The 15,913-nt window shown below is 43.8% G+C and overlaps 2 protein-coding genes across 19 annotated transcripts in view; one reads left to right on the top strand and one right to left on the bottom strand.

The window, feature by feature from the left end:
• The window catches only part of THOC7 (THO complex subunit 7), a 30,392-nt gene extending 15,824 nt beyond the window's left edge, over nt 1-14,568 (bottom strand). Inside the window, exons 1-2 of one of the 9 annotated variants that reach the window (XM_063806886.1) lie at nt 14,381-14,536; nt 4,920-5,027 (exon numbers count right to left, since the gene is read on the bottom strand). In XM_063806886.1, coding sequence (XP_063662956.1) covers nt 4,920-4,992 — 73 coding nt within the window. In that variant the 5' untranslated portion in view covers nt 4,993-5,027; nt 14,381-14,536. Of the gene's footprint in view, nt 1-4,919; nt 5,028-13,502; nt 13,985-14,380 lie in introns of those variants that run through there. The other 8 variants (XM_063806889.1, XM_009445777.5, XM_063806888.1 and 5 more) reach the window with 8 other exon arrangements.
• Nucleotides 14,029-15,913, top strand: part of ATXN7 (ataxin 7) — a 145,330-nt gene continuing 143,445 nt past the window's right edge. For 7 of the 10 annotated variants that reach the window (XR_010155625.1, XR_010155626.1, XM_063806879.1 and 4 more), the window contains exon 1: nt 14,523-14,690. The gene's annotated coding sequence lies outside the window, so the exon portion shown is untranslated. Of the gene's footprint in view, nt 14,162-14,522; nt 15,006-15,913 lie in introns of those variants that run through there. The other 3 variants (XM_054680746.2, XM_054680741.2, XM_009445773.5) reach the window with 2 other exon arrangements.

Genomic DNA, 15,913 nt, shown 5'->3' on the forward strand with positions numbered 1-15,913 from the left:
TAAAAAAAAGTTATAGTGGCCTTGTTATTAGATTGTAGCCTGGCTCATTGTTTTTGCTTTTCTTTTTTCTTTTTCTCCTTTTTTCACTAGTAGACTAGACTGGATTCTGAATTCTTCTAGTTTTCTCTAATATCTGGCTAAGACTCTCAAATAACAAAAACGGCTGTTTCTCAAGCCCTATAAGTGAAAGCTGGACAACTCGATGTAAATTTCAAGGGACATATCTCATCTGATACATGTGCCACATAGAGAATTCACCAGAATGCCTGATGTCACACCAGAGACAACCAAACTGCAAATCAGGATGAGAAGTTGCCGACTTCATGCTGGGGACAACTTTTCCCAAGACCATTGGAATAAGACTCCCCATCATAAGAAGACTCTTACTCCTCTTAATTATTCCTTATTTATGCCTACTTCTTTCCCTTGACTAGATAATGCTATACAGTTTCACAATCAGTAATTCCTAGAAGTAATTTGGGACTGCCGGCTTTTATTTATTTATTTACTTAGAGATGGAGTTTCACTCCCATTGCCCAGGCTAGAGTGTGATGGTGTGATCTCGGCTCAATGCAACCTCTGCCTCCCGGGTTCAAGCAATAACCCTGTCTCAGCCTCACAAGTAGCTGGGATTACAGGCACGTACCACCACACCCAGCTAATTTTTCTATTTTTAAGAGAGTCAGGGTTTCACCATTTTGGCCAGGCTGGTCTCAAACTCCTGACCTCAAATGATCCACCCACCTTGGCCTCCCAAAGTGCTGGGATTACAAGCGTGAGTCACCATGCCTGGCCTCTGCTTTAATTTAAGATAGTCATGGGATACTAGATTACCAACTAAACAAGGAGCAATCTGTGCAATTTATCTTTCTTTCTTTCTTTCTTTTTTTTTTTTTTGAGACGAGTCTCGCTCTGTCGCCCAGCCTGGAGTACAGTGGCACAATCTCGGCTCACTGCAACCTCTGCCTCCTGGGTTCAAGCAATTCTCCTGCCTCAGCCTCTCTAGTAGCTGGGATTACAGGTGCCTACCACCATGCCCAGCTAAATTTTGTATTTTAATAGAGATGGAGTTTCACCATGTTGGTTAGGCTGGTCTCAAAAACTCGTGACCTCAGCAATTCACCTCCCTCAGACTCCCAAAGTGTTGGGATTACAGGCGTGAGCCACTGCACCTGACCTCTGCTTTAATTTAAGATAGTCATGGGAGGCTAGATATCAATTAATTAAACAGGGATCAATCTGTGCAACTGATATTTCTTGTTGCACATAAATACATTGGGTATTGTACAGCAGATTACTTTGTTAAAACATGTAGACTCCTCATCTAGTTATTTGATTTTAGTTGGTTTGGCTCATGGGAATCCTGGCTAAGGAGAAAGCTCCAAACTCTTCATGTTTTCCACCTGCTAATCACAACAGTAGTCTCCCTGGTGTACTGTATCTTCTCAAAAAGTTTTAAATGTTTCCAGAGAGACATCTGTCAAGCATCAAATGGTATGTCTTTAGCTGGAACAACAAAAACTCAAACAAACTTATAATAATGGGGAGGACACAATAAGCTATAAACACATGCTGAGACTAGAAACTCAGAATGATGGCAACTGATAGTACTGATGACCTAAGTTTTGGTTACACTCTCACCTACATAACAACCTGACCAAAAGGGAAAACTGTCAAATAAAAATTACAGGAGGCCATTGTTTTGGACTAAGTTCTTGTACTATGTCCCAATGGACCAGACTAAAAATCAAAATGGAGTCACCCATGCTAAAGTTCCGTGTCACCAAACCTAGACTAAGTCGTTACCCAACCTTGTAAGAGATCAGAAGAGAATAACAGCTAATTTCCCAAAGAGGCCAGTTTAAATCTTCAGTGGGTATAATAATGAAGTTCCTTCTACTTTAGTCCTTGCTTCTCTACAAAAAAGGTAGGCTGAAATAACCTCATGTTAACTAATTAGTTATTTTTCTATTGTTGGCCTCTCTGTCCCCACCTTACAAGAAGAGTAGCTTTGAAATGACTAATATGCTGTCTGTTCTGTGCTTCTACTTTCTTTAGCCCTTCTCTGTATATAAAGCCAGCCTCTGCTCCTCGGCTTATTGGAACACTTATTCTATTTTATGGAATGATGTGTGGCCCAATTCTAGAATCGAGAATAAAGCCAATTGAGATCTTTAAACTAAAAAATAACCTTCAAGTCTGTCCCTCCCACCACAGACCCAGGCCCAGAACTATAGGCGGGTAGAATGGTTTTGGAGGACTGACCTAGGGTGCCCTCCACAGGTTTGCTGCCCAGAGCTACCTTGGGTCTCTGCTCCCTGCATTCCGGCACAGTGCTCCTCGGCCACCCCAGTTGTGGTTCAAGAAGGCCCAAGTGCAGCTTGACTTACTACTTGGGAAGATACAGCCATAAAACTTGGTAGCATCTACATGACGCTAATTCTGCAGGCATGCAGAATGCAAGTTGTTCTCTGACCTTCCAAGAGATCCGCCTAGATTTCAAAGGATGCTGTGGACAGCCTAGAAGCCCAGACAGAGACCCGTCAAAGGGGCACAAGGAGTCCCTACTAGTGCAGTGCTGAGCAGTATAGATACCCTGGAAGGATATACAAAAAACTAATAAAAGGGGTTACACCAAGAGAGAAGGCAGTATAAGTGGGGTGGATGGGGAACAGACTGGAAGATTGGAGATTGTCTTTTTATAGTATTTGATTTTTGAACCATATGAGTACTCAAAACCTGTTAGCTGTTGTTAAAAAAGAAAGCTGAAGTCCTTTCCTTCTTCTCACCCCAGGCAGGGAGAAAGCTGTGCTCTAGCAGAGGCTGGGTGGGGAATGAAAGGCTGAATCTGGGGCATGAGTGTGTAGAACACTAGGGAGGCTGGATGAGTGAAGACAAATAGCAGGACCCAAAGATATACAAGCAGTTGGGAGTCAGATTTTGGGAGTCACACCAGTAAATACTATACTTGTACATCTTGCTGGTAGGAAACTGGGAGTTGCTAAAGATTCATGGGCCAGAATTTTTAGGAGGATGTACAAACTGGATTGTAACTGGGAAAAGCCCAGAGGCAGGGAGGCTAGTTAGGAAGCTACCAAAGAATACACAGTTAGGAGCTAACATGGCCTGAACTAAAAAGGAGAGATTAGAATCACAGGTCCTGGCTGGGCACGGTGGCTCATGCCTATAATCCCAGCATTTTGAGAGCCCAAGGTGGGCAGATCACTTGAGGTCAGGAGTTTGAGACCAGGCTGGCCAAAATGTTGAAGCCCTGTCTCTCCTAAAAATACAAAAATTAGCTGGGCGTGGTGGCATGCAACTGTAATCTCAGCTACTCGGGAGGCTGAGACAGGAGAATTGCTTGAATCCAGGAGGTGGAGTTTGCAGTGAGCCTAGATCTCGCCACTGCACTCTAGCCCGGGTGGCAGAATGAGACTCCGTCTCAAAACAGAAAAAAAAAAAAAAAAAAAAAAAAAGAATCACAGGTCCTAGAAGGCAGGTTAGGACTGAGCAGATGACTTGGTTAGGAAAAAACAGGGGCCAATGCCAACATTGGGGTGGCACAAGTAGGAGTGTGGCACCACTAGTTCTGGCAGCACAGGGAATTCCCTGTCCAGGCATTCACAGGCCCTCCTCCCACTCAGCCCTCTCCCTCTTTAGTCTAAGCACACCTCACAGCCAACTGCCTAGACCAGAAAAACAAAACAAAACAAAAACTGGAGCCAATGTTTTGGTTAGTCCACCCAATGTTTACTGTGTGTGTATGTGTGTATATTCACGTAAGACCAACATCTGATTTCATCTGTAAAATGGGAATAAAACTATCTACTTTATAGAAATATTGGGAAACTTAAGGGAAATAAAAGTATACAAAGGAGCACAATGTCTGTCTATAGTATGAAAACAAAAAATATGTTATCCTTATGTTTATGTTAAATTTAATTCACGGCCGGGCACTATGGCTCACGCTTGTAATCCCAGCACTTTGAGAGGCCAAGGCGGGAGGATCACGAGGTCAGGAGATCGAGACCATCCTGGCTAACGCGGTGAAACCCTGTCTGTACTGAAAATACAAAAAATTAGCCGGGCATAGTGGCGGGCGCCTGTAGTCCCAGCTATTCGGGAAGCTGAGGCAGGAGAATGGCGTGAACCCGGGAGGTGGAGCTTGCAGTGAGCCAAGATCGCGCCACTGCACTCCAGCCTGGGTGACAGAGCGAGACTCCGTCTCAAAAAAAAAAAAAAAATTTAATCCTATAAAAGTATCATCCTATAAAAGTCAGAGTAAATGTTGAAGATTTATCTATAGATATATCTATGTAGATACATATTAGGCATTTATGCATATCAAGTTTTGCCCAGTTAGGATTCCTTACAAATTTGCTTCTGTCTCAAATTTACTGGGAAGGTCATGGCGTTTCTAGCTTAAATTGTGCATAGAGAGTTGCTGCCTAGAAAACTCTGTGGACAAGAATTATTGAAATAACATGTATAAAGTACAGAGCACAGCTCCAACAGAAACAGAATAAAACAAAAAGGTAAGCTCTCAGTTTGAGAATAGCCTCTGTTCTTTTTAAATTTAAAGATGGACTGCTGCTGATAGTTCCTAACACAAATGCCATGAGCATTATTATTTTTAATGACATCTTATCAATTAGCTCCATAATGAACACACTTAAAACATGTTTTGTTTACTATACACGTTGACTTCACAAATTATCATGCTTGAAACCCTCTGTAAGCAGTTTGAATGCTTATATTAGTAATTCTGCTGGGCTTTGGTCTATCCTGTAAAAACAGTAAAGATGGCTTAGCAGATTTTTTGTTATTTTTTTTATGTTATCAACATCACTCCTTGTCATAATTACTTTCTTTACTATGAGGATCAACATCATCTGGAAAGAGTTTCTAAACCAAAATACCTGACACCTGCTGTGAGGATGGTGGTTTTCCACCTGGCTTTAGGCTTGTAGGACGATGGCTGGATAATACCATCCATCTAGCTCCTGGAAAGACTGTGGAGTGTGAATCTGAGTCAAGAAAAGGAGGCAGCAATTAACTTCACGTATTAATTAGTGAGTAATATGACCACACATTGTCTAGAGTATACTGTCTATGAGGCAGGGGCATGAGATACATATTTGCTCATCAAAATGCCTCATATCCAATATGCCTAAATGTTAACCACTGAAAACATAAAAAAACAGGATTGGTTTAACAGTAGACTATTATCACAATTCTAGAACTTATGACTTCCTACTGGATTTCGTTATACCATAATTGCACATACAAAATATCTGTCTTTCAAAATCAGTTTAAAATCAGTAATGACACATTTATGCTGAAATGTAAATATTTACTTGCAAAATGGGATACATATATGCCAACATATAGCCAGAAGAAATATAAAATTATTCAAGACACCAAATAAGCCTCAAAAAGTCCTTAGATCTTAAAACTCTATTTTTCATAAACATAGAGGCAGGAAGAAATGACTCCTTTACAGTTACTAGAGCAACTCTCGATTTCTAGGCCTCTGGTCAGATGACACAGCCATTTTAGCTGTGCTCTCATTTTAGCATAAAAGGGAGTTTCTCATAAACCCAGACTAACGTTTTCAAAATTCATAATTGTTCTTTCCCTATATTTGCCATTAAAACCTTGATTACAAAACAACTTCAGAGACAGGTCAAGGCTTGACAACCAGAGGCAATAGCATCATTGTTATGTAACTCCCTGCTAAGGCTAAATTGCAGGTCAAATGTGGTTCCCTTTGAGGGAAGGCTGCAATCTCACCTGCCTTTGTGAACTAGTAATCCTGTGATCTACCAGTGAGGATTAGCATTTCCTTTCTAAATGCAGTTTGGCAAAAAATTTGGTAGGTGCCAAACTGAAAGCCACAGGAAGGGATAACAATTTCAGACAGGATTATAGTGGGGAAAACAGCTAGCTACTAAGGCATTACAGCAAGATATACCAAAATTAAAGACACATATACCTTTTCACTTATCTTTTAGAAATTATTCCCACAAGTACGCGAATATATCTATGCAAATATCTCCATTGTAACACTGTTTGGAAGAGTAAAAAACTGAAAACAAACTAAATGCCAATAGAGGATCTGTCTAAAAAATTAATAGACTATACACACTGATATAAAAGAATAAGGTAGATTTATATTCAAAAGAGCTCCATGATAAGCTAAAAATTGAAACAACTGAACTCATGGAGGTAGAAAGCAGAGATGGTTACGAGAGGCTGGGAAGAGCTGTGGGGTGTGTGGCGGCAGGGGAGGGGCAGGGATGCTTAACCAGTACAAAAACATAGAGTGAATAGGATCTAGTATTTGATAGCACAATAGGATGATTACAGTCAACAATAATTTATTGCACATTTTATACCAACTAAAAGAGCATAACTAGAATGTTTATAACATGTGATAAATGCTTGAAGACAATGGATATCCTATCTACCCTGCTGTGATTATTTTGCATTGTATGCATGTATCAAAATATCTCATGTACCCCATAAATATACACACCTACTATATCACTTAAAAAAATTTTTATGGGTACACAGAAGTTGAATACAGACCAGTGTGTAAATGACTGTATAAAATTTTCAAGCATATATACCCACTGGTATACTAGCCAGCAGATACATAACACTTAAATATGCTAAGGACTGCTTTAGATGCTTTTCACATATAAACACACTTAACCTACACAACAGCATTATAGATTTTTTTTTTTTTTAGACAGAGTCTTGCACTGTTGCCCAGGCTGGAGTGCGTGGCGCTATCTTGGCTCACTGCAAGCTCCGCCTCCCAGGTTCATGCCACTCTACTGCCTCAGCCTCCCAAGTAGCTGGGACTACAGGCGCCCGCTACCACGCCCAGCTAATTCTTTTGTATTTTTAGTAGAGACGGGGTTTCACCGTGTTAGCCAGGATGGTCTCGAACGCCTGACCTCGTGATCTACCCGCCTCGGCCTCCCAAAGTGCTGGGATTACAGGCGTGAGCCACCATGCCCGGCCTCATTATAGATATTCTTATCCTTATTTTACCAATGAAAAAGCATCTTGCCAAAAATTAAATGTCACAGGAAGGAATAGAAATGGAACTCAAACTCAGGAGTCAGGCTCCAGAGAAGATACTTTTACCTTTTAGAGGCATTAAAAATCATTCTGGGGGGGAATTATTACGGAAGGTAAAGAGGGGAAGGTTTTCATTTTTCATATTGTGCATTTCTTCTTGAATTTACTGACATGTAGTACTTTTTTTATGAAGTAGTAACAGTGGTTAACTGGGTGGTAAACTTATTTATCATTCTCAGGTACTTCATTTTCTCTGTATTAAAAATTCTACTCTGTTACTGAATAAAGCTATGATATGTTAACAACAACAAAGAAAACTGGCTTGATTTGACCTACTTTAAACGAACAAGAAGAGAGACTAAGGCCATGTAAAAACAATGTTCATGCAGATTCCTGTAAGATTTATCGTTAGACCACCACAGCTCATGTTATTAAGATGAATCACACATATTAGCCCATTGTGTTACATTCCTTATGGTAAAATAACACCTGGTCCCTCCTTTCAAAAAGCTCAAAACCATTAAAACAATTTTCAAGGTCAACAATATTAAGAAGACACATAAAAGGTGGGTGGAAGGAACAATAAGATGGTTTGATTCCTCCATGTAGATATTAACCTCTCCTAAGATACTTCTGACTGGTCTACATAAATTGCTGATGCCAAGGTAAATTACGTGCACCAAAATTAAATTTAAAATTTTAAAAGGAAAAGAAATGCAAAACATCATGTTGAGGTCCTTTGTCTTTTTTTTCTCTATTTAAATGTTTAGAGTAGTATAGTGCTAATAAAGTCAAGGTGAAATGTCCATCTTGCTTTGAAAAACCAATTATCTTGGCTAAAGAAACATCATTTCATAGTTGAACTGCAGCAGTTATCCCTGTGTTGGGGCCACAGAAGATGGAAGAAAGTGGGCAAATGCAATGGCACTAATGAAAAAAAAACCCAAAAACAAATGAACCCTGTGCCCACAAATGTCTAATTAACATTGGATCAGCAATTGAAATAGGAATAACAGCAGCAGCAAACACTTGCACAGCATTTATACCATCCTAGTTGGTGACCACACAACCTATTTGTTTCTTTTCACTCTGAAAAGTGTCCTGGTTTACACAATAAATTAAATGGTCACTCAACTTCAAAGTGCTTTACATATATTATCATGTTTCATCCTTGAAACAACTCTACAAAGTGTGTACTATTATCTTCCTTTCACAGATGAGTTACTACTCACCTCTGCATTCACAGAAAAATATATACAATTACATTATTAGAAAGTCATAATGCAGCTCCATTATTCTGTCATATTATTCGCAGGCATATTAAAAACCATTATTTCACATTGCAACAAGTACATATTCATGCATTACATTTTTCTAAGTTAAAAAAAAAAGCTACCGTCAAAACCAGCAAGCTTTATTAAACAGAATGTAGAGCCACATTCCACCCCAACCCCTTTCTCTATCTCTCATCTGTTGCTCTGGCATATCAATATATCACCTAATGTTCTCTGTAGTGCAAAAAGTGCTTCTGAAATGATTTCTATCAGGGTACTAACAATATTTAGCATCCTTTAAATTAACACATACAAAATACAGTTAACATAGTTTAAATTAACAGTGACAACATCCACACTGTTTTTCAGTTAGCCAAACTGCTAGAGTTGGCAACAAGGGAAGGAGAGAAAATGGCTTTGTCACAAACTAGCTGTGTGACTGCAAGTCACTAACTTCCAAAGACCTCTACTTTTTCACTTATAACATGACAGTAGTGGTGAAAATATCCAGTCTAGTAGCTATAGTTACTCTAAAGCAGGGCAGTTCCTCAAACTGAGTGCAGGAAATAAAGGGCTGCTTCTTCAAGAGCTCCCAGTCCAACTGGATACGCAGACCCAGAGGAATGGATTACATGAAGGGACAGTGATACAGGCACCTCAAATTTGTAAAAGACATTGGCTCTCATGTAAGCTCCATGGACAGGTACTGGTACTCCTCCAAGAGCTTTCCAGGAGGATGAATGAGATATCAAGAGCATCCACTTCTATCTTCCACACTAACATCGCTCTAATCCAAGCCCATATTTCTCTCATCTGGAATACTTTGCATTGGACTCCCTGTTTCCATTCTTGCCTTCCTAGAATCCATTTTTTATGCAACTCAGAATGATCTAAAAGATGAATTGGATCACTAACTCTCCTGCTTACAATCCTCCAATCATTTCTAAATGCCCACAAAGGACAATTCAGTCTCCTTTCCAAAGCCTGCAAGGCTCCTCCTGAGCTCCCTTTTACCTCCTTTTGCATCGTACTCCTCTTGGCCCACCTGGATGCAGTCCTGTCCCTAGATCCAGCCCAATGGCTTTCCTTATTTCCTCTAAAGGGTGCAGAGCTTGTTTTCACCTCGGGCCTTTGCACTAGTTGTTGTCTCTATCTGGAATACTTTCCTGGGCTCTTCATGTGGTTGAACCTGTCAGGTATCACTGCCCTCCCCCATTACTCTCTGTCCTCATTCCATCAAGTTCATTCTCAGAACTTAATTACATTCCTTTTCAGAAATTATCTTATTTACTTATTTGATTGCACACTATGGCTTCTTTCCCCAAAGCAGAGGCCAGGGCCCTCCTCTGTCTAGTTCACTGCAAAGTAGCCAGGACCCTGCATTGTGCCTAGGAGGTATGCAATAAATACTTGTTGACGGATCACACATACCACTCATTTCAGCTTGATTTTTTCAAAAGCTCAGCTGACAAAAACCATGTTTATAGAGGATTGTCTGAAGAAGTTGTAGTTTGTCTTTCCTCTATGGTCTAGATATTCAATCAAAAAACCCTGATTTGAATCAAGCCAGATCAGCAGAGCTACCCACTACCCACCTAACCACATTGTCCATTGATTTTATTTATTTATTTTTAGACAGGGTCTAGCACTGTTGACAGGCTGGAGTGCAGTGGTGCAATCATGGCTCGTTGCAACCTCCAACTCCTGGGCTCAAGTGATCCTCCTGCCTCAGCCTCCTGAGTAGCTGGGACTACCTACAGGTGTGTTTCACTCCACCTGGCTAATTTTAGAAAATTTTTAGTAGAGACGAGTAGCTGAGACTACAGGTGCACACCACCACACACGCCTGGCTAATTTGAAAAATTCTGTAGTATAGATCATGTCTCGCTGTGTTGCTTAGGATGGTCGCAAACTCCTGGGCTCACGTGATCCTCCTGCCTTAGCCTCCCAAAGTGCTAAGATTGATTACAGGTGTGAGCTACCACACCCAGCCTCTACTGGCTTTAGAATGTCTTTCTAAATTGTGATTTAGCCTTCTTTTACCTAGCAAGGGATGTGCTACAAAACAGCTCTATGATCTTCAGTGCTGAAAAGAGGTTAAGGATATGACACTGGCTTTCATTTATAAAGACCTCAATGATAAACTTTTCCTCTAGTTCAAATCAGAAAAAAAAAAGTGCTTTTCCTGGGCATCTAAGATTGCCTTCTCTCATGAACACTAGATCACAGAGTAGACGAGGTCCTGCCTCTCAGAATGGCCTACTGGAGAAACAGGTCACTTACAGCTTGGTTAATTAATGTACTAGACTTTATCCTCCTGCATTTTGAGGATCACCCCACTTCTGATTTCCCTTTATTTTTCCTAATCTCAATGTTTTGTCTTGTTTTCTAATCCGTTTAATTTTTATATTTTCTCATTACAGTGAACTGCCTTAAATGTTTTCTAGCATAAGGCATATAAATAACGTATTAAGGGTGACAGCAGCAATATGCATAAAATAATATGGCTAGTAGGCAGAAGGTCAACTACTTCTAGGAAAGAAAAGAGGGGATTTTTGAGGTGGGTCTTGAGGAATGAGTGGAGTGTCACCTGATAGAAAAGGCAGGAAAAGGCAAACTGTGCAGATTAAGAGAGAAGGCAAAGTCCACATCAAAGGAAAGTGGAAGACAGATTAGTAAAACAACTCTGACATTAATATTTACTGAATATTAATTATTATGTGTTGGACTCAATGCAAAGCCCTTTACAACTTTTTGTGTTTAATCCTCAAAACAATCCGCTGATGTGGATTTTATTATTATCTCCGTTCAGAGACTGAAGCTGAGACAGTCTGTAAGTGGCAGGGTAGAGATTCCTGTGGCTTTTAAGGATGTGGGGGGGCACTTGACTGCAGTCATTACTTTAGAACTCATCTTCTGTCCCCATCTCCCATCTGACAAAGCCTGTTGCTCCTTTGGACATCTCAATCTCAATAAATAGAAAAGTAACACTAACAGGCACACAGTGAAGTCAAAAACCTGGGATCATCCTAAATCCCTTCTCCCACCATCCATTCAATACCTGAAGTCCTGACATTCTACCTCACAAATTTCCCTATTTCCCTCCCACCTGTCCTCTTTGCATTCCCTCTTGGTCACAGTCCTCATTGTCTCTCACCAGGGCCACTGCAGAAGTAGCAGACACAGGACGCATAATAGTGAAGAGCAGGAACTCTGCAGGTGGTCTCCCTGCCTTTGACCCTCTATAACTACTATCTGTGCGACCTTAGGCAAGCTAACCTGTGTCTGTTTCATCTGTAAAATGGGGATAACAATTAGAATAATACCTAACAGCACTACGTAAACGTTAGTAAGTGGCGAGGAAACTTAGCTCCTCATTTTCTCTTCCTCTAATCATTCTGCACATAACAGAGACAGTGTGTATGTGTGTGTTTTTAATGAGACACGGTCTCACTCTGTCACCCAGACTGGAGTGCACTGGTGCGATCTTGGCTCACTGCAGCCTCAACCTCCCAGGCTCAAGTGATCCTTTCTCCTCAGACTCCCAAGTCCTGGGACTACAGGTGTGTGCCACTGTGCCAGACCAATTTTTTTGTATTTGTAGACATGGGGTCTCACTATGTTTTCCAGGCTGGTCTTGAACTTCTGAGCTCAAGAGGTCTGCCTGCCTTGGCCTCCCAAAGTGTTGGGATTACAGGCGTGAGCCACTGTGCCCGGCCATGTGTGTGTGTTTTAATGCCAATCTGATTAACACCACACCAGTGTTAAAACTTCTAATGGATTCCTATTGCCCTTAGAGATCTCTGGCTCATAACTTTCTAAATTCTAGCAATACCTGTCAGCTTTGAGTTCTTCCAACATCTTGGGGTCTTTATACAAGTGGCTACCAACCCAGAACACCAGTCCAATATCTATTTATTCTTCAAAAATGGGATTAACTTCTTTGAGGAGGCTTTCTCATTTCCATTGATTGGATAAATAATCTTTGTTACATGTTCCTACAGTTCCCAACCTTGTACTTCCTTGTGGTAATATTTGTCACTCTTAAAACTCATTAGTCAATGTTTCTTTCCCTTCAGACCAAAATTTTGGAGAGGGAAAAGTTCTTGCTTGTTAATTCTGGGTTGTAATCCCAAAGCCTAGTCCAGGAAGGATAAATATCCACTAAATAAATGAAACTGGAATGAAGCAAAGCTGAAATTCCACATGAAGTTCCTGGGTCTTTAGTAGCCTCCCACCTCCACTACTCTTTATCAGTCTGGAAATTTGGGCCTATCACTGTTCTTCCCACGGCCAGGCCCTTTAATGTGGAGACCCTGGTGGTCTTCAACTCTTAAGAAGTGGCCTCTCCACAGGCATTTACAGTTACCGGTCACCATCTCCTGAAAAACACCCAAGAGCCCTAGATATGCCCTTCCCAGATACCAAAGGACCTCCTTCCCCCCTAACCAGATACCTTGTAGGTTCTCCCTCCAGTTGCCAATCATGCCCCTTCCCCCAAAGTGTCACCTTATTTCTGCTCTCAGTCCATAGACCATCTCCCTTAGACTGTCCACAAACCCAGCCTTTGCCCCTCTAAATTCATCCCAGCTGACAATCACCCTTCCTAACACACACACATACATCTTTTATCGTCCTGATCTACCCTAGACGGTCTCATCACTATACTGGCTCCTCCTTACCCCCGTAAATCTCCCAGGTACACTTCCTGATCACCCTCCGGATACCTCATCCCTATCTATTCCTTTTATAAATAATTCCCTGCTCCTTCTTCTCACCCACAATCCACTCGCAGTTCAAGGCCTCATTGCCATCGACTCCATTGTCTGTGAGTCCTTCCCAATATGCCCCAGGACCCCTCCAGGTGTCACGCTCTGTATCCTGACACCCCTTGTAGACGAGTCCCGAAACTCCCGCCCCGTCCCTGGAGCTCCCACTCCCTCCCAGACCTCCACAAACCTTCCAGGCCCCCAGCCCTAAGCCCGGCACCACTGCCCACCCTTCGCGACTCCTGGGTCCTCACCGCGCCCCTAGACAAACCCGGACTCCCTCTGGTCCCACCCGCCCTTGCACCGCTTCTAGCCGTCTCGGCCACCCACGTGTGTTCCCAGCCCACCGACCACGCTCCCGGCACACCCTATAGCCCCGCGCTGCCTCCGGGAGAGCGGGCGGGGAAAGCCGAGGGTCTCCGAGGGGCGCTCGGGCTCTGGCGAGAGGAGGAAGGACTCAGGGAAGCAGCCGGGGAGGCCCAGGGCTCCGGGGAGAGGTCGGGAAGGCCGAAGCGCACTGGCGAAGCGGCCGGGGAGGCCGAGGGGTTCCCGGAAGCGGGCTGGGAGGCCAGGGGTCTCAGGGGAGGCCCAGCGGGCCGTGCAGCGGGCGCGTGTGGCGGCGAGCGGGGCCTCACCGTCAGTCACGGCTCCCATGGCGTGCGCGGCGGCGGCGGCGGCGGCGGCGGCGCAAGCTGAGGCGGCGGTTGGCGGCGGCGGAGGTCAAACTCCCACAATGCAGCCGGGTAAACAGCCATGGAAGAGGAGGCGGCGGCGCCCGCGGCCGCCTGCTCCGACGCCTGAGCCGCGCCGCGCCGCCGCCGCTGCCGCCGCCGCCGCCGCCGCCGCGGGACCCGCGCTTCCCGCGCTCCCGGTACTCCCCGGGGGCGGCCGCGGCCGGCGCGAGTTGGGGCGAGGCTTGGCGGCCGGCGGCGGCCCCGGCTGCAGCCCGGGCTCCCGCCGCCCCCCTTGCAGCCCCCGCCCGGCCCACGCCCAGAGGCCGCCCCGGAGGCCGCAGCCAGCCGCCAGGTGAGCTCGCCCGGACGCCGCCAGGGCTGCGGGGGTGCGGCGGGAGCTGCGGGCCGCCCGCAGTCGGGGCCCCGGCTTCTTCCCCGGGAAGGTGACTGCGGCCCCGCCGCCCCATCCAGGGTGACGCTGCTAGGGGTGGGCTCGTTTCCCTGGGGGGTGGGGAGGGTGACGGGGACGCCCGGATCCGGCTGAGCCCAGGAGAGGCGGGACTAGGGGTACCGAGGGGGGCGCGTCGCTGGGGGTCCCCGCGAAGTTGGCGCCCACGCGCGCTGGGGCGGGTCTCGAACGCCGGCACTTGGCGGGGCGCGGCCGGCAATCAAAAAAGGCCCCGGGTTCCAGGTCGCGCGGTTCCGGCCCCTGCGGCCGCCCCCTTCCTTCCTGGGCTCGGCGGGTGCGGGAAAAAGGGTGAAAGAGAAACTTGGCGACCTCCCGGAGGAGTTCGCGAAGCGACCAGGAGCGTGTGCCCATCGTCCTCACCCGGCACCCAATTCCACCACACAGTCGGGATCTCGTCGGTGATCGTGATGGGGTGCTTTTATTTATTTTTCTCTTTGATTTTCAAAAAATGTCTATGTGACTGTCCCTATCTTAAGGGGAAGTTGAAAGTGGGGGCGGGGGTGCTCAATGAGAAACGTTGCCTTGTGTGTAGTTGTTTGGAGCACACTGCAAATTATATTGGCATCTCTTTCCAAAAGTCACTTTGATTCAACTTCGATAGCTTTCTCGTAAATGGCACGTTTAGGTAGTGAGAGGTGGATGAGGAAACAGGCACCAGTGCAGCTGATTTGACCTCCAGTGGGATAGATAGGATTAGCACCAGGATCGTGTCTCAGTTTGAACCCAGGTTTGTTATTTTATTCAGCCATATCGTTGTTTTCCAATTTTCCTGTCCCCCAAGTAGATCTTGCATCTTCATATCCGGGATGAAGAAGTTGTGTAGGATAAACTTGGTTGTTTCACTTTCCTTACTAAATTTAGGTACATTCTCCCTGTTTTCCCCCAGTTCTTTCAAAGAGGAGAAGTTGCAGATGCAAATGTATTAAAGTGAAGTGTGTTTAACGTCTAGCAAGAAATATGTACAATTTTAGTCATATTATGTGAGACCAGTGACTTCAATAATACCATTACAGTGCTCTCAAGAATTAGTGCTCAAGAACTTGACTTTTGTCACAAAGACAAAAATTACTTTACATGAAGATTCTGAGATGTGACTTGCTCTCCCCTAAGGTATGAAGTTTCCCTGACTTTGAAAAAATACTGACCTAAACGCTGGCTGTAGGTGGGCATCATCAGACCCTGTTCATTTCCTTGGTTTTAGGAGACAGGGCACTCTAAGAGAAGAATTGTTTTAAATCTTAAGTACTACAGATTGTAAACTGAAATTGTCAATTGATTGGGGTTCACAATACCAAGTTGCATTTTGGTGGGGATAGTTATTGTTTAGAAAGTAATTGTCATGTGGTGAAAAGTTTTTTTTAAGTGTTTCTTAATCTTATCATAATACTGATTTTGAAACAGTATCAGTGATTTAAAATAATCTGTAATATTTTCATGGGAAAGTATCACTGCCCCCTGTAACTTAAATTTTCGTGAGATCCTCTCTCAGTTATTCATAAATGGAGTGCTGTTCAAACATTTCTGAAAGTTAATTTGATAACTTATAATTTTGTTGGATGATGCTAGAAATTTTCTGGAGTAATAAGACCAAGAGGAATTTGAAAGACTTTAAAGTTTGAGCTGTACCTGAAAATA

The sequence above is a fragment of the Pan troglodytes genome, chromosome 2 (genome assembly GCF_028858775.2).
Source record: "Pan troglodytes isolate AG18354 chromosome 2, NHGRI_mPanTro3-v2.0_pri, whole genome shotgun sequence".
NCBI classification, from domain to species: domain Eukaryota; kingdom Metazoa; phylum Chordata; class Mammalia; order Primates; family Hominidae; genus Pan; species Pan troglodytes.